Source organism: Lagopus leucura, unplaced genomic scaffold (genome assembly GCF_019238085.1).
Source record: "Lagopus leucura isolate 7727_CA_CO unplaced genomic scaffold, USGS_WTPT01 Super-Scaffold_100029, whole genome shotgun sequence".
NCBI classification, from domain to species: domain Eukaryota; kingdom Metazoa; phylum Chordata; class Aves; order Galliformes; family Phasianidae; genus Lagopus; species Lagopus leucura.
Genome location: NW_024962280.1, coordinates 899,264 through 919,985, shown reverse-complemented (window position 1 = coordinate 919,985; position 20,722 = coordinate 899,264). Strand labels below are relative to the sequence as shown.

The 20,722-nt window shown below is 46.0% G+C and overlaps 1 protein-coding gene across 1 annotated transcript in view; it reads left to right on the top strand.

Annotated features, from left to right (window-relative positions):
• The window catches only part of PLCH1 (phospholipase C eta 1), a 62,275-nt gene that overhangs the window by 4,777 nt on the left and 36,776 nt on the right, over positions 1-20,722 (top strand). The window contains exon 2 of the mRNA XM_042881170.1: positions 4,929-5,040. Within this exon, the coding sequence (XP_042737104.1) occupies positions 4,962-5,040 (79 nt within the window). The 5' untranslated portion in view covers positions 4,929-4,961. The remainder of the gene's footprint in view (positions 1-4,928; positions 5,041-20,722) is intronic.

The window sequence follows — 20,722 nt, the reverse complement described above, 5'->3', positions numbered from 1 at the left end:
GACTCCCCAGAAAGAGCAGAGGAATGACTTGAAACAAAAGCTCCACCAGAATTAATGGCCAAGGAAGGTTAAGGCTTGCTGTTTGCTAACGTGGGCTGGGCAGATAAGGAAGCTGTTTGTTGCATGGCCCAGTGCAGCCTGCTTGGCCTCCGGCCGCCATCCCATGTGCTTGCAGGGCAGGAATGGTGCAGGGCAACTAGTGTTGCACAGGGAGATCTCTTCTTCCTCTAGGAACTTTTCTAGGGAAATGCAATAAGAAAAAGATCAGATGTTGGATGATTTTTCCTTCTATTGCCAGTTATCTTTTTTTCATGCTAAATGCTCCCTGTTGAAAAGGGATTGTCACTTTGGGGATATTTTTTGATCTTTCTGTTTCTACTACAAGATACTTTACATTCTAGGAAGCACTCACATATAGTGTGGGTAGTTGACAAAGAAAAAAGGCTTAGTAAGGTAGGCGAGGATGCTTTTCTTTATGATAGCAATGCCAATTTTGTAGGCAAAATTGCTTTTTTGCAACAGCATTGAATTTTTAACCTGACGTTGTTAGCATGCCATGCCTAGTTGTGCACTTTCCCTGGATTTGTGACACTAGAAGCATTTCTGCAAGCTGTTTTGAATAAGTGAAGATATTTGATGCTGATTACAGTGGAGATTTGCACTGATGATGTGTGGAACCCTTAAAGCCTATATTTGTATGGCAGTTAAGTCTCAATCTGCCTGAACTCAGACCAGCTTAAATGCTTAGCAATGTTTGGGCGACTGTTAGCATCTCTGAAATGAAAAGCCCAGGACTGCAGACGTGTTGTACCCTATGAAATTTCTGTAATCCTTTTGGATTCCATTTTCTGGCCCGGTGATGGCTAAGCTTTTCATCTGATGGCTACTCTGTTTTGGTGGTACCAATTAAGTATGGTCTATGCTCCACAGCTTCTCATTTGTGTAAGCAAGTTTGAAGGTTATTCCACCAGAAGAGCTGATCTTTCTTTACAGAGTGAAAAAACATGGACTAGGAACAGTAGCTACTTCTCTCCTGGCCCAGTATAAAACCTTCCATGCAGGCAGTTGCACCAGATGACCTTCAAAGCTCCCTTCCACCTCAAACCATTCTGTGGTTCTATGATGTGCATTGATGGCTGATGACAAGCAGATGTGCAAGGAAACCTGCAGGCTATTGGAACCTGTTCCAGAGAAAGAAAGATGGCAAAAGCATGAGTTTTCCTGGTCACGATGCAAACTAAACTGCAGATGATTTCACTCTGTCTCTTCGGTATCTGCTGTTTCAAAATATGAATGTAGCAGAGGGTTGAGTTCTTGGACTAGTGCAGGTAAGCTGGGATAAGTGTCCTGTCTTCTCTGCTTGCTGCAGTGAGTGTGCCACGCTGCTGAGAAAAGACTTCAGAAATGCTATGGGGCTTGGTCTGAAATGTGGTTTTTTTTTTTGTTCTGTTCCCAAGACATTCAAGGAAATCTTTTGCTTACTCTCAAGCTTAAGGTAAATCAGTTACACTCTCTGTTCTAGCAGTCATGTAGACCTGTGAAGCTAGCTTGGCTTTTGAGCGCCTTGGTGTTTGATGAGGAAAGTTCAAGGTGTTACTTCCACTCTGATGAGGTGCTTCTTTCTCCAGTTTGCAATACCTGGAAGCTACCTGGGTGTGTGTGATGCAGAGGTTGGGCTGCGATCCCAGCTGCCAGTTGAGAGCCAGCGTGTGCCTGGGAGGTGTGCTGCTGCTGCTGGCTGCAGGCAGGGGGCCTGGTGCCCTCCTGCACAGATGGCAGAGCTGCCTGCTTTATGGCCACACCTGGAGCTCATGCAGAATTATTGCCAGTAACGTGCTGTGTCCTTTGGTTCTACGTTTCTCTTCCCATTTCCAACCTGCTTTTTTCCTTGTCTCTGTTATGCTTTTACTTTATGTTCTCTTGTAGCTTCCAGAATCCCTGAGCTGTTTTATTGTAAAATTTATCACCAATTTGAAATGAGTGCAGGTATCCAAAATCTGGAGCTTCTGTGCACTGTTTTCTGGACTTCCCTTTTCTGTTGCAGATGGAATTGCCAGTCACAATGGGTTTCTATCTTTCAGCTATGCAGAACTTCTTACAGAACATTTATTTTTCCCATACACCACTCTGTGCTAGAGAAAGGAATCCCTTCTTTAAGAATGATTCTTTCAAAGCCAGCTGGCTGGGCAGGCAGTGCAGTGTGAGCTTGGAAGCTGGTGCAGAGGCTTTGGCACTGGGAGGTACTGGTGGGCTGCACCATTTGCTGTTGGCAGGAACCATTTGTGCTATCAGACTGACTTAATGTTATCTGTCGGAGTGCTTCAGGAGCAGGAAGGGGAGAGGGCAGGTGAGATGAGGGGATTTGCAGTCTCTCCACCCTGTATATTGCTGGCTTAACTACCAACTCATCTGTCTGAGTGTTCTCCTGATAGCTGTGCACAAGACAAGGGAATTCCTGGGTGCTAAACGGACATGTATGGGAGCAGGGCTTAGGGGAGTGCTGCCTTGTTGGTGTCCAGCCTGTGCAGCAAGAAGCGTCTGTTACAGCCGCACAGAGCAGCCTCTGCCTTCAGAAGTATCTTGTATGTTTGGCTCCACGAATTCTAGAATCCATTTCATTTCCCAAATATTTTCAGGGAACTTTCCTTGGAAGGAGTTTCCCCCTCTATCATGATGATAAAAAGTCTCATTTGTTCATCTCATCCCCATGTATCCACACGGACCTATTTCTTTGTGCGCATGTATGCATGCATGAACGTAACTTGAACTTATGTTTTTCTATCAAACTTGAGCAAAATCAGTTTACTTTCAGTAATAACTACCTTCATCCCAGCTTGCAAATTCCGCCTTCATCCCCAGCTGCTGGGAGAACCTTTGTTGCAGGCAGCAGCACGGTGTGGGGACCCGCGGTGCTCCGAACAAGGGCGTATTGTGTGAGCTGGGAGGGGGGGAGGGGGCTGCAGGTTCCCTTCAGAGCTGTGATATGAGTTCCGTGCGGGAGCTGAGCGAGAGATGCCATCTCTCTTTGTGTGTGTAAATTCCAACGGATAAATACTTGAGACGATTTCTGTAGTTAAAATAGCGATGCTTGTCTTTCCAGTACCTGAAGGAAAGAACCTGGCAGTAGGCTGGGTAGCAGTGATAACGTGATTTCTGTGCTGCTAAGCTAACTGTCAGCTTGTGCCTTACTAATTAACACCAGAAGAGTGACTGTAGTTGTGGCAAGCTATAATGAAAGCTCATGGCCTGGTAGGGCGAAAGTCCAGCAAATGCACAATGTGAGATGTAATGGCGATAGCTGCATAGTGGGCCCAGTTGCAGTCAAATTGGCCTTTAGTTTGAGCAGTACATGGTGCGTAACCAGAACACAGCCTGTAATGGAGGTGGGAGGGAGGTGGGGTGGTGACTGAGCAGACCAGGGCTGCTGTGGCTGCTGCGCCGAGCCTTGGCCAGGCAGCAGAGGGGGGTCCAGTGAAAGGATGCAGCTGAGCAGCAGGCCGAGGAATCTGCGGTTAATTTAAATACAAAAGAAATATGAAATGCTGATTTGTTGTCACCACAACTGCGCAGGGAGCCCTGCTGGGCGGGATGGGGCGCTGCGAGGCCCAGCTTACGGAACAAAAGGCTGAACTGTCTGAATGGAAGTTGGGTGAACTGACTCGAGCACAGCCTCGTCTTGATTTATAGCCACCGGCTTATTAATGAGTTAACTTGCACTGTTTTGGGCTCTGAACGTAACTGTTCTGGTTGTTGCCATTGTCCTGGGTTGTGGCAGTGGAACAGCAGAGCAGCTCATGGTGGAAGCTTTCCCAGGGACTGCATTGGGATTGTTTCCCACCTCATCGTCAGCGCTTGGCTTCAGCTGCTCGCGCTCCCTCGCTTGGCTGGGCTTTGCTTCACGTTGGCATGGTGTGCTGGTCCTTTTTAACTGCCTGGTACGTGCTGCTGCCTGGGTCTGGGGAACGCTGGCCGTCAGGCGGCTCGGCCCAACAGAGCTTTGGGCTCGTGGCCAGAAACATTGCCGTCTGCTCCAGGTATCAGTGTGGGAGCATCTGCAGCCAATTACCACGTGTGCTCCCATGTCCTTGTCCCTGCTGGAGGCACAACCATCCTGTGGCAGTGCTGGGAGCCTTGGCCTTGGTGGGCTGGGGCCAGCATGGACCTACGTGTGAAGGGGTTGGTGCTTGGCTGCCCTGTTCTCCTGGGGTTCTCAGTTTGGTTCTTGTGATGGGGGTAAAACAGAGACATAGGAAGTAAGGAGATGGTAAAGCAGATTGATGGTTCATCAGCTGCATCGGTACAACGTGGAACTGAAGAGTGGGACTCTGAGCTGAGAGCATCTCTTTGCTGCGTAAAGCTGGGGTCCTGGGGCTGAAGGACGTAAATTTCACGTAGCTGACGTGAGCAGATCTCCTCAAAAGTGCTGCCCATGTGCTGTCCCTGGAAGAGTCCCTAGGGGTGAACATCCCCCAGCATTTTGATTCCTTTGATTCACTTTATTTATGTGGAAATTTAGCTGGGGACAATCCGTATTGTTTTATGGTGTTGTTGGATGTGCTAGCAGCTGTTAAATGTGGGACAGCATCGTGAAATAGATCCAATTGATCCTTTCTCGTGGCCATGTGGTGGCCTGCAGGGCTGTGGGGCTGGATAAAGCAGCAGGCTGCTCTGGGGCTCGGCAGCACTGTGCTGGTGGGAGCTGCCCCATGGGGTCCAGCTGGTTGCATGGGCTCGGTCTGCACCTGTCCTTTGCTGTGTGTCCCTGGAGGTGGGCTGATGTGTTTGGAGAGTGAAGGGCTGCATTTGCTGTAGTATTTTGAGGGTAAGAATGATTTGGCATGAAGGACTTATCAAAGTTCTCCTTTACAGTTCTAGCAGTTACATGTTTCTTGTAAATGAACAGTTACTCATTCTGTTTCTGTTTGTAGGGTGGCTGTCTTTGGTGAGCAGAAGGTCTCAGGATGAGTTACTGGAGCCTGGATAAGAAAAACTGCCTGCAGTACTGCAGACACTTCTTGGCGGACAACGGCGTGTTTCATGGTAAGCAGCAAGCTGTATTGTTGCCTTCTTTTTCCTGCTGAATCCAATGCACAGCTCAGCTGTGGGGTGCAGGGCAGCTGCAGCTCAGCCTGGTGGCTGAGGTTCTGCTGGACAGCATTGCACAAGAGATGTGTGCGTGTCCCAGCAATTAGCATGTTGCTCCTGACTCCTACAAGAGGTGTTGATAGAGCTGAAAGGGATGAGGGAGGCTTTTAAGGATTAGCTTGTTGTCAGCGTGCCTTTTGGAGCCTTCTGATCCTGCAGCTTCTGGCACAGGGCAGTGGTGATGAGTGCCTTTACAGGACAGGAGGGATGAGTGCCTTTACTAGCTTCTTGCATGGAGTGATCTTGACTATACCACTGGGAAATTAGGAAAGAAAATCTCATGTGAACTCTGTGTGGGAAAAGCACAGTCTGTTAGCAGGGTCGGTACTGTTATTGAACCCCTTGTGACTTGCTGACAGTTGTGCACACGTCCACCTCTAATGTCTGTTAATTCTAATTTAAGTAGCTTTTACGACTTCTAAAAAAAATTGCTGTTATATTTTCATATTCTGACATTGGGATCATGGCTGTTCAGGGAGCAAGTGTGCAGAACTGTTGATTAGCTTATTTTTCTACATTTATGCATGCTAATACTCTGTAATGGTTAAAGGAAAGACGAGACTTGTTTAGCAAATAGCTGATTTTGTCTTAGTAGTTCTGAAAGTAGCTTTTCATACTTAGACCAATTATCTTTTCCTCTTGTCTCAGAAATACAAACCTTTTGTTTAAATTGCATTTCCATAACTGTAATTAATTCTCTCCCTGTTTCTAATTTTGTTGTCTGGCCTCTCCACCTCTTTCTTTTCAGACTTTGATGTCAATAGGGACCTGACCGCTGCTGGTTGGGTGTCATGTCCATTCAGTCTTGCTCTTTCAGAGCAATGGACTAATTCAGTTGTATTGGGCTTGCCTGGGAGGTTCACGTTTCAGTGCCGTGATTATTATCTGTAACTGAATCTTTAATCTGGAAGAACTGTTGCACCTCATTTGTGAAGCAGACATAGAAATATCCCACTGCATTTGCTGATGTTCTGAAAAGCTTGGGGTTATCTTTCTCCATGGAGACTTCAGAACTGGAAGCATCCACAGAGACACCCAGTACAAAAGCTTGCTGCTCATCCTTGTTCATTGTCGTGTTTCCTTCCTATCCATCAGGGACTTGCATTGCTTTGAGAATGTAAACATGTGGTGTTAAAGTTTTCCACTTTCAACTGAGGTGTTTCAGCACAGGAAACTTGTGGGCTGCCCAAATGAGAATGCCAAAGCTCTATGTTTATTAGAAGTAGTTTAAACATCTTTTTCTGGGAACGAGCAAATAACAAAACGAATAAAAACACCCAACCAAATCCCAAAGCAACCGCAAAAATCTTTAAGCAGAAACACCCGAATGAGACCACAGCCCTGCATGCAGAACCTGTTAGAGCACACAGTGCCTCTAAAGGAAGGTCAGAATACCTCCCTTGGAGGATGAGCAGTGCACTGTCAGCTCCAGTGTTGGAGGCCTCTGGCTGCAATCGTAGGTGTGGTGGGGGATGAAGTGTGAGATGTGGCAAATAGCAGGACAGCACCTTGCTCATCATGCATTAGCTGGAGACCCGCAGACAAATGCACCTTTGAATCTTGTGGAGTAAGAAAGTGTGAGTGCTCTTAGATAAAGGCATTAGTGCTGCAAGGCCCGGCCTAATGCAGTTCTGATCAGCAGCCTTTAAGTAAGTGTAGCTCAGGAGCACGCAGAGAAAATGTCTGTGGATGTGCCCAGGAGAATCACCTGTAAGAGGAGTCAAGATCCATCTGGTTTGTGTGGCTGGCTATAAATACACTTGCGAGGGGTAAATGTTGGAAAGGAGCAGCTTATTGGAGCTGATAGGAAAAGTTCAAATTGAAACATTGAGGACTGTATTGAAAATTGTCCGTAGGCATATAAATAGATGCAGGGAAAAACTAACTGCCTTTGAGGTGGAGGCCAGAAAGTTTTGATCATGGTTAGAAGTGCCCTGACTGTGCCCCTGCTCTGAAGCTGCAAATATGATTAGTAGCAGCAAGCGATATTCTGGCAAATGTAAATATGGACTGGAGGAGTGTTGAAGTGGTGCCAGGTCAGTTCCTGTGTAGCAAACAGCAAATGCTAACAGAACTGCTTCCATTCCCTTCTGGGAAATGCTGCTGTACTCACTTTGTGCTGCTCACTGCTGTATTGTAATTGTGCTTTGAGGCTCATGCATGTTTTTAGGCAAGGAGAAACTATTGATACATGGCTGCGTGCCTTACCACAGGGCTTCAGCAGTTTGTGTGTGAGTAATGACTGAACATCCGTATACGTAATGCTCCAGCACTATTTGCATCTAAATTGCCTTAGGATTTCTCATCATTTCCAAATTTTATTGGGGGGGAAGCTGCTAATCACTTCGTTTGTGGGATGCTAAAATTCTTGTCTGTTTGTCTGAAATTTTTTGTTGCAGAAATGGAGGTTGCTGCTGTGCCTTGTACTCTAGGGAGTCTCATCTGCCTAGAAGCAAAAATGTCAGTTTTCTTCAGTAACAGCACTGTGTGCACACAGAATAACAAACTGAAGACAGATCTGGGTTTAAGCTATTTTAGCAGTTTCTGTAGAATAGAGAATGAGAGGCTCTTACAATGTTGAAAGTAGCCTAAAGGACTTGGTGAACCTACTTTCTTTTCCTTTCCTGTTGCAGAGAGTACCAAAATACAAAGTACATCATGCCTCTAGGCTCAGAAGATTTTTTTTTTTCTTCTTGGGTTTTTCATGCTGTAAAACCATATTTGATTTGTTTGCTGGCAATAACAATGTAGGACTGGCTGTGTTGTCAGACCAAACTTCCATCTGTTTTGCTAGCAACTATTTGGGACTAAAAGTATAAAGGAGGACAGGGATATACCAAAGTCTTCCATGCACTCCCAGCACCTGCCAGTCAGTGATGTAAGTGCTTCCCCAGCCAGAAGCTGCATCTGAATCTTTGCATTTATTACTTTCTCATCTCATAACTTCTGAAGGTTTTTTTTAAATTCATTTCTTTTGGCCACCCATGGGAACGAACTCCAAGGCTTATTTTTATCGTTGTAAACCTGCTTGAAGGAAACAGTCATTGCCACGTTCAGGCTGTAAGCAGTGGAGAAGGCTTGGTTGCTCAGTCTCTTCCCCTGGGTTGGAGCTAGGGTCAGGCTCGTCAAGTCAATACACTCTTGCATCATGTTTGGTGTATCTGCAGCTTTGGATGCCTGCCTTCCAACATCTCACTGAGGAAATGAGTGGAGAGTGCTGTGATGATAATGCTTTCTTCTACTCCAGGAAAGAGAAAACAGCAAAAATGGCAACTTTGGTCTAGAGCTCGAAATTGAGGTCCTGATCTGCTGAAGTTTGGCTTTGGTATAGCAGTACTCCCATTTCCTTCCAGTGACTCTTCAAAATGAGCCACTCAAGCACCCAGTTCATCTGGCACTAAACAGAGTACTTTCCAGCAGTAATTTTGCCATCTGCTGCTGTGCAGCGAGTGGCCCCATCCCAGTGACCTTGCAAAGGAGATTATGGAACGTTGACCTGGATTCTTGTGCACTCTTAGTGTGTTGTTTCAGGAATGTCCAGCTCATCTTTCACAGGGTTCTTGCAGATCACCTACTTGTAAGCATCTGAAGTTGAGCTGGGGAGAATGCCTTGGGACAAGGAAACAGCTTATCTTGAGAGGGCATCTCAGTGATTTCCCAAATGTCATGCATGCAGTTGTGCACTGCTTTTATTAGATAAACTCCTACTACTGCTGTTGCACAACCAGTTTTGGGCAGCATCTCGAGAGATTTCTTGTGGCAGGTGTTATGGCAGTGCTTTTCCTTTTGTTTCAGTCTGAAGAGCTGAGCTTTCATGTGGGTTCTCAAAGGGTTTTTTTTCCTTTAGTTATCTTTAACTTTTGTGTTCAATGAGTGAGAAGATAAAATACATGATGTTCTATATAGTAACGTGGTCTGTTTTGTTTATTAGAGCTCAAATTTGGGTGAGTGGTATTGCAGAATTGTATGTATATGCTTAGCTTTGTGTTTGCTGATGGGCAATGCTTCATGATTAGTTCTGCAGAAACCTCATTCAAGCCCTATGCTTGAGGCTACAGTGCTAAAGATACCAGATGTAGACTGCAGGATTTTGCTCTTACATCTTTATAGTCATCTTCAATTTAAGTTTTGTAATGATGCTTGGGAAAGAAGTTAGTAGTGTGGTAATTCATACTTTATATTCTGATTATATAGTAAAATATGCACAATTCCTTCTTTAAAACAGACACACGTCACTGAAAATGTATAGAAAAGAGTGTTAAAAATTAGATTTAAAAATAAGTTAGAAAAGAATTAAAAAATCCTAGAACACAAAGAAACTGCCTCTCTGCTCTGCTTCATGTGCAGCTGCAGTGAGAGGAGCAGCTCCATTTGTCTCAGGGGCTCTGGCTCAACGTGGTTCAGACAGCTAACCTTTCACGTTGTGTTTTTCCCCTCCTATCTAGCTCAGCTTTCCAAAGAACGGTGTCTTCATTAATGACAAAGGAGGTTGATGAAAGCTTCAGTCTGATAAAAATGATGAGTTGTTTGTGCAGATAACATGAAATTTTATTTAACCCTAGCTGAATTTTTGGAAGATTGTATTACGGTTTAGGTTTAAGATTAAATTTGTGTGATGAATACGAAGCTGTGTTTGTCTTCTTAATTCATTATCTACTTGCTGGAAGAGGTAGAAGTTCTCCAATCAGCCTTTCTTTCTCCGTAGCAGAATTAGCCTTTTTACCACTTTCCAGCAATTTTGACATTGAGAAAGGAAAAACTGATGAGCCAGAAAATTAATATTCTTCTGATGCTGTAGCTTCTAAACCTAATTGTTGAAACATTCTCGTTTATTGGAAAATTGATATTTGGCAGTAGAACTTGGACTGCGAGCTGTAGTCCGAGGGAGGTTGAGCCCCGTGGGGCTGCTCCATCTCCATCCCACCCTGTGCACAGCTGTGTGTGTGGGGCCACACATCACGGGGTCTTACCCTGGACTTGCTGCTTTGGGTTTGGTGTGCAGCCTTCAGGCATTTATGTGATCTGAGGCTGGAGCTGCGTGGAAGGGAAGAATTACAGTCTGCAGGTATTAAGTGAAAGCTTTAAATCTCCCTTCTTAATGAGATGGTGGGGATAGAGCTTTGGCACTGCCCGCCTCGTACCTCGATGTACTTGCTGTCTCATCTCAAAATAGTCTCTATGGTTTCATGATAGAGCTTTGAATGGCAAATGAAGAAAACTAGAAAGTAGTATTAGACTAGGGGAGATGGATTTTGACTGAATGAATATCTTTTTAATGAGTTTTAGTGCTTTTGTAGCTGAGATTGTCAAAAGCTATCCGTGAGATGAGGCTTGGAGGACATGTAATAGGTTTTATTAAACCAGCTTAAAAAGTTGAGAAAACAGAGTTCTGAGTGTGCGAGTCATTGGCAGTGGTTGCCAAAGGAAGGAAGGGCTGTGGGGCAGAAAATGAGTACACTGCAGTGCAGGGTGTCTTTGAGGGCACAACAGTTTGAGGTTTGGCCTGGGCTGATAGGGTTGGGACTGGATGTGAAACCTGGCTTGTCAGCAGAGAGTCATCGTGGTGATTGTTTCCTGAAGCTGAATAAACTTGGAGGTATTTTCATACCATTGGGCTTTTTTCCCCCAAATTATGTAGAAATCATTTGTTTGTTGTGATGTTCTTGGCGAACTATATTGCATACTCTGGTTTCTAAAGCCATACAGCACTTAAACATTTTGATTTGTAAAGTGAGCATTATTTTGAAGCTGAAGCAATGAGGAATGTGTTAGAGGTGAGACAAGCTTTCCTGTTAAGCAGCTACGTTATGATGCCCCTATCACAAGAAATAGAATGAGAGGCTAGGAATTATACTTTGTAACGCGTTATCAAGTGCAATTTGATATCTCAGGAATTAAACTAAAGACTGGTGACAGTTGATTTCTTTTGTTGTTGTTGAATTGCACCTATAACACATCAATTCACTGAGATGTGAATGTATTGACAGCTGCCTCGAGGCTTCAGAGCAGTGACTTCATCCTTTAGAAGTAATCTTGTGAAGTGAGCTATGAACCACTGTGGGGTAATTAAGTAGCTCTTCCATTTCCCTTATGATAACTGGGATGAGTGACACTTCTCTCTGCAGAATGTAACTTCCCAGAGCATTGCTGTCCTCAGTTGAAGGTGTGATGAGAAGCAGAAGCCTTGAGCACAGCCAGCAGTGATCCCACAGTGTGTTCTTGGGGTTGCTTCATTTTATGTTTTCGTTTGCTGGCTGTAGGAGATGTGTCTTGTGCTGTGCTGCAGCCTATCGTATGCTGACTGTTGGAAGCCTTGCTATTTGTGTTAGCAGCAGCTAAGAAATAAGGATTTCTTGCTAAGTGAAATGTGCATCAGCTCCACTCCTATCTGGTCTCCTGCCTCACTCCAAGTTGTCTGCATGCTTGTCTCATCCCCCCCCACCTCAATCACACTCCATGCAACTTTCTCCTAGCATGCACTGGATAAATTCTGTCCTGTTTTATTGCTCTCAGTCTTTGAGAATGCAGCTGAGGATTCCTGGTGTAAAGGCTATTCTGTAAAAGCCAGCCAGCAGAGAAACAATTAAAAATGCAGTAAGTCAAAGATGAGAAGCATTATAGGTGGAGCCTGCTTCGTTCCTGCAGTGCTTGTCAGCGCAGTGTCCCCTTGGGCTCCATCACAACTAAGTGCAAGTGTGAATGTTTCTGCCCATCATTCCACACTGACTACAAAACTCTGAGTTTCAAAAGCATTGGCTTGGCTTAAACAAGTGCGATATTGGCTGCAAGCACGGCAATTTTTTCATAGCTGCCGGGAGAGTTAGTGCTCAGCATCTCTCAGGAGACTACTTGTTCTTACGAAATCAAATGCTCAGTGATGCACAGCCTGAACCATTTGCATGCTCTGTGCTCCGGCTGGCCTCGTTCCACAGAGCACAACGGGCTGTGCTCCCCGAGATGGGGGGAGAGGGGAGGAGGGCACCCGGCCGAGAGGAAGGAGCCCTTCCTGCAGAATCCCGTGGCTGACGGCGCTGGGAGTTACCTGGAGGCGAGGGAGCTTTTCCTCTCGTGCATTCAGCCTGCGTCACTCGCTCTGTAGCTGGGCTCAGTGTTCGGTGACTGCCGGCTTCCAGGCTCTTGCCCACGGCGCGCTCTCCTGTGCAGGCATTGCAGACCCTTCAGCCTGGAGTGGCAGAATCGCAGCGCTGTGTGCGCGGCTCGTGCCAGAAGTAGGCACAGCTCCTGCACTCCCCCAGCAGCAGCAGCACGGAGCAGATGCTGCCAGCTTTCCTACCGGGTGGTGCCCTCTGGTTTTGAGGAAAGTTGCCTGGCGTTGCCTTTGGATTTGTTTGTCTGTCTTTTATGGCTCATGAAAATCTCATCGTGCTGCTCGGAGCGTGGTGCTGGGGAGGTGCTCCTGTACTTCTGAGGGCTGCTTTCCAAATGTTTTCTCTCTGGAGATGTGAAGATTCAGTGGAGGCTTTCCTGCAGTGACAAGTCCCGTTTTCATTGCCGACGATGCGCAAGAGTTGCCAATTTAATGGCAGACCTTGAAGTATATAAAAATTTAAGTCCTGAAAAAGGTAAGGATGTTCCAGTTTGTAATTATGTGGGAAGAGCTCAAGTGACGTCTGCAGTGCTTATAGAAAAATGAAGGATGCTTTGTTTACTGTGGGTAACTTTTATGTGCTGTATTTATTTGGGCATCATTAATATGAAAAACAAAACCCACAAATCTTTCTGAATATTTCAGAGGAAAACTTGGTGTTTTCGTGTCAACTTCAAAGTACATTTCTCCATGTAAACATATGGATTGTGTGTGCTGTTGCTGTGGTATGGATAAAACAGGGCTATGTTTTATCTTAAATCATTACAAATGTATTTGTCTTTAAAAACACCATACCTCTTGATCTTGTTGTTCTGCCATGGCATAGTTTTCCATGGGAATGAGCATCTGGTTTTTCTAGTAACACTTACAAATAGAATACAAACAGATATGCAAATAATATGTGAAGTTCTGATCAGAGAGCAATGGATGAGAGATCTTTTTGAGACTTGTGGGGGACTGATGCAGAAAGGAGGGCACCTCGGGTAGGTTGAACAAAATTGGATGTTAAGTCGGAGCTGGATAGAAAGTAGTAATTACTTGAAGGCTCTAAATGGCTATAGAGTAAAGGCCATTAGGGGAAGGAGAAATGAAGATAGCCGAAGTTTATTTTTGTTTTATTGTATTTGTGTCATTTCTGATGTTTGGTTATGTGTGAGAAATTTTTTTAAAAGACATTTACTAAAGGGAAAGCTTCTCAAGTTTGGGTATTCTATCCTTAATTTTGGAAAAACCGAATGCCTGTTCTTACTATTCTGTAAGAAATTGAGGCTGCTTTAAGCAGCTGTCAGTTTCTTGTGCATCCTATGGGGACAGCTCTGTCTGTTGGGGTGCTTTGCTGCAGCTCCCTGTGCTGCATTCATATTTTGGAGGTTTCTGTTACACACAGCTCTGCATTAAGTTTTGATGCACGTAGTAAGGGAAAGGAGAGCAGGTGTTACTCCATCTGTTTGCTGAGACACAGCAGGTAATGGATAGGTCCCAATGAATAATTTACCAGAGAGAGCTTATTGGGAGGGTGTTTTTTGGAGTGATCCTAGAAGAAAAGCGTCAGGTTGAACTTTTGAAGCTGCTGTAAACATTCTGTATGTATAAATGCATTCATGCCAAGCGTTCAGCTGCTGGTGAGCTCCTGTCTGAAGGCATTTTCTAGTCCTTTTTCTGCAGACAAACATAGCAGCAGCTGCCACCCATGTGGTTGTTGCTGCTCCTTGGTCGGTTGCTTTGCTGGGTGATGGCAGCCCAGGGCTAGGGGCACCAAGGCACTGTCCCACAGCTCTGGGCACTGCAGGTTTGTGGCATGGATGCAGGAACAGTGGCAGCATGTGGGCATCCTGTTCTGCAGACCTCTAGGAGTTATCCTGCTTTGTGTTTGTTCATCCTGGGTTGTTCCCATTGCAAAATAACAGTTTCTGGCTGATGGAAGGAGGAGCACGGAGCCTTCACAGAAAGGCTGGTGAGGAAGGGGAGGATGGTTGTATGTTGCAAAAACAGGCACTCTATTGCTTTCCCTCTTTGGAGGTCATGTTTTGTAGGCATGAACCTATTTGCACTCATGAAGGATGGGAGGAGGTGAGCACTTGGCCTCCTGTCAGGCAGGTGTGAGATTGCATTCACGATACCAGTCTCACCCGCGGCGATGAACGCACCTAAGGGTGCTGGTATGGCAGTGCTGGCACACCATGGTGCCACAGCATCCCTTTGCTGCAGAGCCTGCCCAGGACCTGGCCATGAGTGGCTGCAGGAGGATGCTGCTCCCTGCCTGCCCGCGGCTCGGCCGTAAGTTTGTGCCTTTGGGGTATGAGTTAGTGAGCAGGGGTCGGCATGGGATGCGATGGAAGGAGATGCAAGGAGGAGGTATGGAACTGGGGACCAGTCTTGGTCCCTGGCTGACCAGCAGAGCTTCTCTCTGTCTGTTCCTGCTCCAATGGAACTGGAGGGCTGTAAAGCAGCAGCCAGCTGCATTGAGCTTGGTCTGCTGGCTGTGGCAGCTGCCTTTTGTAAGGCCATTGCCAGGGCTTCTTTGGGATGCTTGTATCTTTGAATCTACCCAAGCGCCTATAAATTAGGTATTAAGTATAGACCCTAGCCTGGTGAGTGATGTATAGGGGCATTAGCTCTAGATGAGGAACATGCAGTTCTGACTACTATTGAACGCGTCAGCCTCCTGCTGTGAAGAGCTTGGTCTTCCAGAGGTTTAATATCAACAATAGCTTAAATCTATCGCAGCACTGTATGCATTTGCAATAGATTAGTATGGGCATGTGGCAGCTCTGAAAGCTTTAACACACTGGGTGTTGGCACATAGAAAAGTGAAGCAGCTCGTGAGCAGCCACTGTATGACTGCATCAGGAATTGCCAGGGCTGTTGGAGCCAGGTCTGAACACTGCTCATCTCCTTGGGAGCCCTCCCATGGGTTTTGCAGGTCAGAGACTTGGTAGACCAATTGGTAACTAAGTTATGTGTCTGCAGAATGCTTAGCATTCATTTATTCTGATCAGTTATGTAAGCTCCTCATTCAATAAATCTACAGAGCACGTAATGCATAACAGAATCAAGGTGCTCTCCTGTGTCTCTCAAACTGTGGCTAGATGGAAAGCTGTTGAAGTGACCATTTTGCTGTTCCATGAAGATGAAAATGGCTGCATGCTGTGCTGGGATCAGTGCTCATGGTGTCCTCACTGTGGAAGGCAGCACCCAGGTGAACCTGGTGAAAGAGCTTACAGAGGCAGATTGGCCCAGCTTCTAACACAGGCTTTACCTGCAAGAGGAAACATGTGTTTCTCCCTTTGCATACGTCACAAATCTTGAAGTAGTCATTTAAGAAGCTTGTGTCTTAGATGTCAGCTTGTTAGAATGCTGGCAGCATTGTGTGCTGGTGTGTGTGCTTCAGAAATTACGGGTAACCACAAGTTGCTTTTTTGATATCGGTGATGGGAAACCTCACAGCAGCTTGTGCCTGTTGGCAGTCAGGTGCTTGGTACGCTCAGCAGTGTGACTGACACTTGATTGGAGACATTTCCATGTGCTGCCCATAAGAACAACAATTTGCATGGAACCCACGTGCACAAAGCATTTATTTCAGTAGTAAAATTACTTCAGTACTTGAGACTGTCAGTTCACTGTTTGACCACAGAGTATTCATTGTTGGTGACTTACACCAAGGCAGTTTGAGAATGGGATAGAGAAGGATGTTTCTTTAGGAAAATGACTGTTTCTATGAATTGTGAATAAACTAATTCATATCATCTGTTGAACTGCAGGCTTCATTTATTGATGTAGAGGTTAATTAACTCCACCTCCAGTTGTGCTCCGCTTTTCCCCCTCCTGCTCTCTGCTGGAGCCCCAGCTGCAGGTTGGTCTGGCAGTCAGAAGGAAGCAGTGCTGCCATGCACTGGGTCACTCTTCCAGCCCCTCCGTCCCTCCTGTGCCCTGTGGTGTGTTCCCCCCACCGGGCTGCGATGCAGTGGAGCTGCCATGGGTTGCTGTGATGTGTTGCTGGTGCAATGCAAGCTGTTCTCCCTTTCTTTCTGCCTGTTGCTACTGCTGCTTCTTGCTCTGCAGTGTTGCAATCAATTTCTGTGCCTAGGGATCCTCCTGCAATGAGGAGGATTAGGATGTGAGAGCCTGTTAACTATGTTTGCTTAAGTCTATGCTTCTTGTTTACTCTAATGATGTGATGTATTTTGACAGTTGGCCATCTATGTGATTAAGTGGTTGCGCCTTTTGCTGTTAATAAAGGAGCAATTCCTTACTTTTAATAGGAAATTCAGTAGTCCTCAGCCATCCTGTGCAGCAGAAGCTCCAGAGCTCCCAAACTGAGCAGCTCTGATGGAATCTGTTTCTGAAGGAGAGATGATCTCGGAGACCCTGTATTTCAGCAGCCAGCAGCAGGGATGTCCCCTGTGACCTGTTGTTCTGCCATTCCCTGAGCTCCCTGTTGGCACTGGTGCCCTATCTGGGCTCTTGCTTCACATAGAGACTGGAGCTGAGGTCCTGGAGCCCTGGGACCAGTCAGGACTGTGGGGTTCCACAGCAGGACAGCTGCCCCTGCCCAAGAGTCTCTTGGCTACTTGCCCCAGTGCTGCTGGAATGAAAGCTGGGCCAGTTTCTTGAAGATAACAGTGAGAAGTCAGTCCACTGTGCTGGCAGAGGGAAGGTATCCCTGAGCAGAGATGGAAATCATGCATTATGCATTGTGTCTGGGGGCTGTGCTCTCAGATTTCAGTTTCAGTGCTGAACTGTAGATCTCAAAAAGGGGATCCCAGGCCCTGTAAGTGCAGTGCTGTCCCAGCAAGGCATTTTCTGCATTGCACAATACTCTGTGAAAGATAATCTCACAATAGGAATGGGATTTGGGGGTGTGGATCCAGTAAAATTCTCAGGACATCCCAGGCTTCTCCCTGCTCCCATTCTTCTGATTTTTCTGGCAAGGAAGGGACTCTGGGTTCTCCCAGGGCAGGAGCAGTAGCTCAGTGCTGTCATGCATCTGCCAGCTATAGAGCAGAAGCTTTCCTCTTGGAGCATATATATAATATAGGTAGAGATATAGAGATCATTTGAATTGCTTTTCATGGAAGCATCAAGCTGGAAATCTGAATAAGCGAGGCTGATCAGTACTTACTATGAAATATATGTTACTCATAAACCATAACCGCTGGGAGTTCTCACTCCCAAGTCTCCTTAACAAACAAAAGCTCACACCAGACAGATCTCAGACCTAAGGGTTAAAACTACAGCAATAATTCTTTTCTCCCCTTCTGCAGGGTGTGTGGTGGTGGTCTCCACCTTCGACCACTTTTTGCCTGCATGTTATTTAGTGAATGTATAGGCACGAGTTCTTCAGGATTAATGATCTGCATAGACTGTGTTGGTGTGCTGTGGGTGCCTCTTTGGGTTGTATGTCTGCTCTCCTGGGCACTGCAGGGACCTGGCAGCCCCAAAGGCAGTGCTGCAGGTGGGGCTGAGGATGGCTTCATGCTTGCAGAAGTGCGAGAGGTCGTCCATCTCATGTCAGCACTTTGCCCTGAGATGATGATTAAAGCCACTGTAAGAAGCTTAAAGTTACGTAAGGGGTTGGGAGAGTTACCATAAAGCAAATTAAAATCCCGTGTCCAATATGAGATGTGGTTATTAGAAGTGCTCCTGGCTGGAGGCAGATTGCTTGCTCTGCCCTCTTCGTTATCCTGTGCTTCGTTATGTAACAGCCCCGCCATCAGCAGAACGATGGTGTTAAAGGGAAGCTGCACAGGGTTCCAGATGTCACTGTGGCTGCGTGAGACTTGGATGAAGTGTGCTCTCCAGTGGGTGTGGGGAGCCTGTGAGTCCCAACAGCATTAGTGCAATGGCCAACTTACAGCAAGAGGTGGCTACAAGGTGGGATGCTGAGAGCTCAGATAGAACTTTTGTGGTTTCATCCAGAATGTCTTTACTGCTTGGATCCCGCTGGTACAACTGCATGCTGTTCTCTGGTCTGAGGTGTGAGTGCTCTTTTTCCCCCCCCCCCCATTGCTTTGGAACGTGGCTGTGCATCATGGCTGCCGTGCTCCAGGCACAGCCTGCGGGTGGGAGCACACCTTGATGACTGCAGCAGTGCAGGTGTGGAGGTGACATGCAGGATGTGCCCCTGCTTTGAGGATTGCAGGAGGTGGCCTCAGGAGCTGTGCAGTGCTCCTGCTGCTAGGGTGTCTGCTGTCACTCCTCTCTGAGCAGGGAAGCAAGCTGTCTGTTTGCAAGATGCATAGCTGGACTAGAAATACTCGCCTCTTACAGCTGGGGAATGCCAGAATACAGAGGGAGGAGCTGATGTTACAATTGAAAATAACTTCTGCATTTTATAGGTTTATTTTATGGTTTTATTTCATCTCCTTAAGCTTAATGTTGGCTTAATGCAGACTGCATATAATTTAGAAATACAATTTATATCCTCTTTAGTAATTACACTTCTCATTGTCTGTTTGAAAATACTCTTTATGCCTTATTTAATCTCTTTATTCTATCAGATGGCTGCACCATTAAGTCCATAAAAGCAAGACGGAACCTTTTCTCTTTCAGTTGCACTTCTAAATATTAATTTCATAACACATAGTAGTACAATGGGGAGAAATAAGAACTATTTTATGTATTGCTTTTGTGTATGTGAACAGGAGGAGAGAGAAGCCATAACGTTTATCTTTCTCTTATTTTTCTTTGCAACTCAAGTAATCTCACAGCTCACTTGCAGGATGTTGTACCTAAAGCTGTTAGGTATATTTGCATCTTACTGTGTTGGCTTTATTAAGGCCCACTGTGTTAATTTCCAGAGGCTTTCCTGTGGGTGCGTGGGCTGTTTGCACACAGCAGCCACACAGCCTGCTCTGTGTAAGCAGGGTGGTTTTCTTGGCTGTCCCCTATGGATCCAGTGGCTGCTGTTCAGAGAGCGGTGTGTGCAGTCAGCCGGCTGCCTGGAACTCCCTGCAGGAGGAGGTGCAGGTGGGATCCTGCTCAGCTGCCTGAGGAAACATCAGCATGCATGGTTGGAATGGTGTGTGTTGTGTAACCTCCTGCACAGACCCACAGTGAAAAGCATGGGACTTGCAGCTTTCTTTGCTCAGGCAGGTGGCATCATCCCTGTGCAGGCATGGGGTAAAGTTACACACCTGGCAGCACACGGTTATGGATTAGAGCTCCAGCTTAGCATCCCTGGCATAAGTGAGGTTTGTTGGGCAGCGTGTCAGGTGGAACGCATTGCATCCCCTGAACAGGTGATATCTCAGGTAGCATCTGGGCTGGCAGGCTGGGATGCCTTCCTTCCTGGCGGCGGGGCTCTGCCAGTTGCTGAACAGCGTGGATGTGGCAGAGATGGTGCAGCTGGCACCCATAGGTCAGCATTCAGCCTAGCGCTCAACGAAGGAGCAGAGCAGCTCCTGCAATGAGACGTGTATTGCTAAGAGTGATAGTCATTGCTTTGTCTGAAAATACATGGTGCCCATCTCAGCTGTGTGCCTGGCTGGAGTCTGAAATCAGCGTGCTGCAAATAGGCTTAGAAGACCTTTCTTGGTGTGCCTGTGTTTCATAAGTAACTGAAAAGAGAGAATGGTGTAGCTTGTAATTTAGAGAGAAAGAGGAAATAACCTCCTGAAGTTGGATGCTGTAGCACTTAGGCTGCCCCAAACCTTTCTTTAAAGTGCATTCCTTCTGTTAACATGTATGCTATGGGGATGATGCAGTGAACTTGTGTGTCCACTGTTCTTATTACGTGCTTTCATTTGGGTGGTATGTTTTGAGAACTGGAAACGTGCAAACGGAGAATTGGTGCTTACTGCAGATGGCATTTGAGAAATGGAGAACGAGGAGATCTTGGTGGAAAGAAGATTTCTTCCCTTCTTCTGTATTTGTGAGGAAGTGCTCTAAAATCTTTCATGTAAATTTGATTTGGAAGTGTATCTGAAAACGTATTGTGAAATGCATCTATTTTTATCAATACGATATGGTAATATTTGGGCAATTAAAACAGTGACAAATAAATTGTACAGTTGTTGTCTGTTGCAATTATCTGATTCTGGTCCATCTGCTTTTCTCACATGAAGGAAAAGCAGTCCCCTCTCTGCTGCCCTTTGTTAGCGGTCCTCAACAACAGCTCAGTGAAATAGCTGTTTTCCTCACAGGTGAGCTAATGCTAATAGGAAGACTTAGGTGAGAATTACTTCTCTTTGAGACTTATTAGTAACTGATAGGCTTAGGTACAAAGAAGCGGATTCTCTGTGTTGAGTAGCTTGTTGCTAAGCCTCTAAGCCAAAACCTTGCTGTAATGGAACACTCCAGCAGTGAAATACTGCCTGCAGCCTGCCTGCCAAATTAATGTAGCGGTTTGGGTTTCCATATCCACACTCTCTCACCATCTTCTTTTATGGAGGACAATTTTATTAGGGTGAATTGGAGGCAGGCTTGCAGTGAACTTGTTCAGAAGTGGGAGGCTCAGTCCTGTGTGCA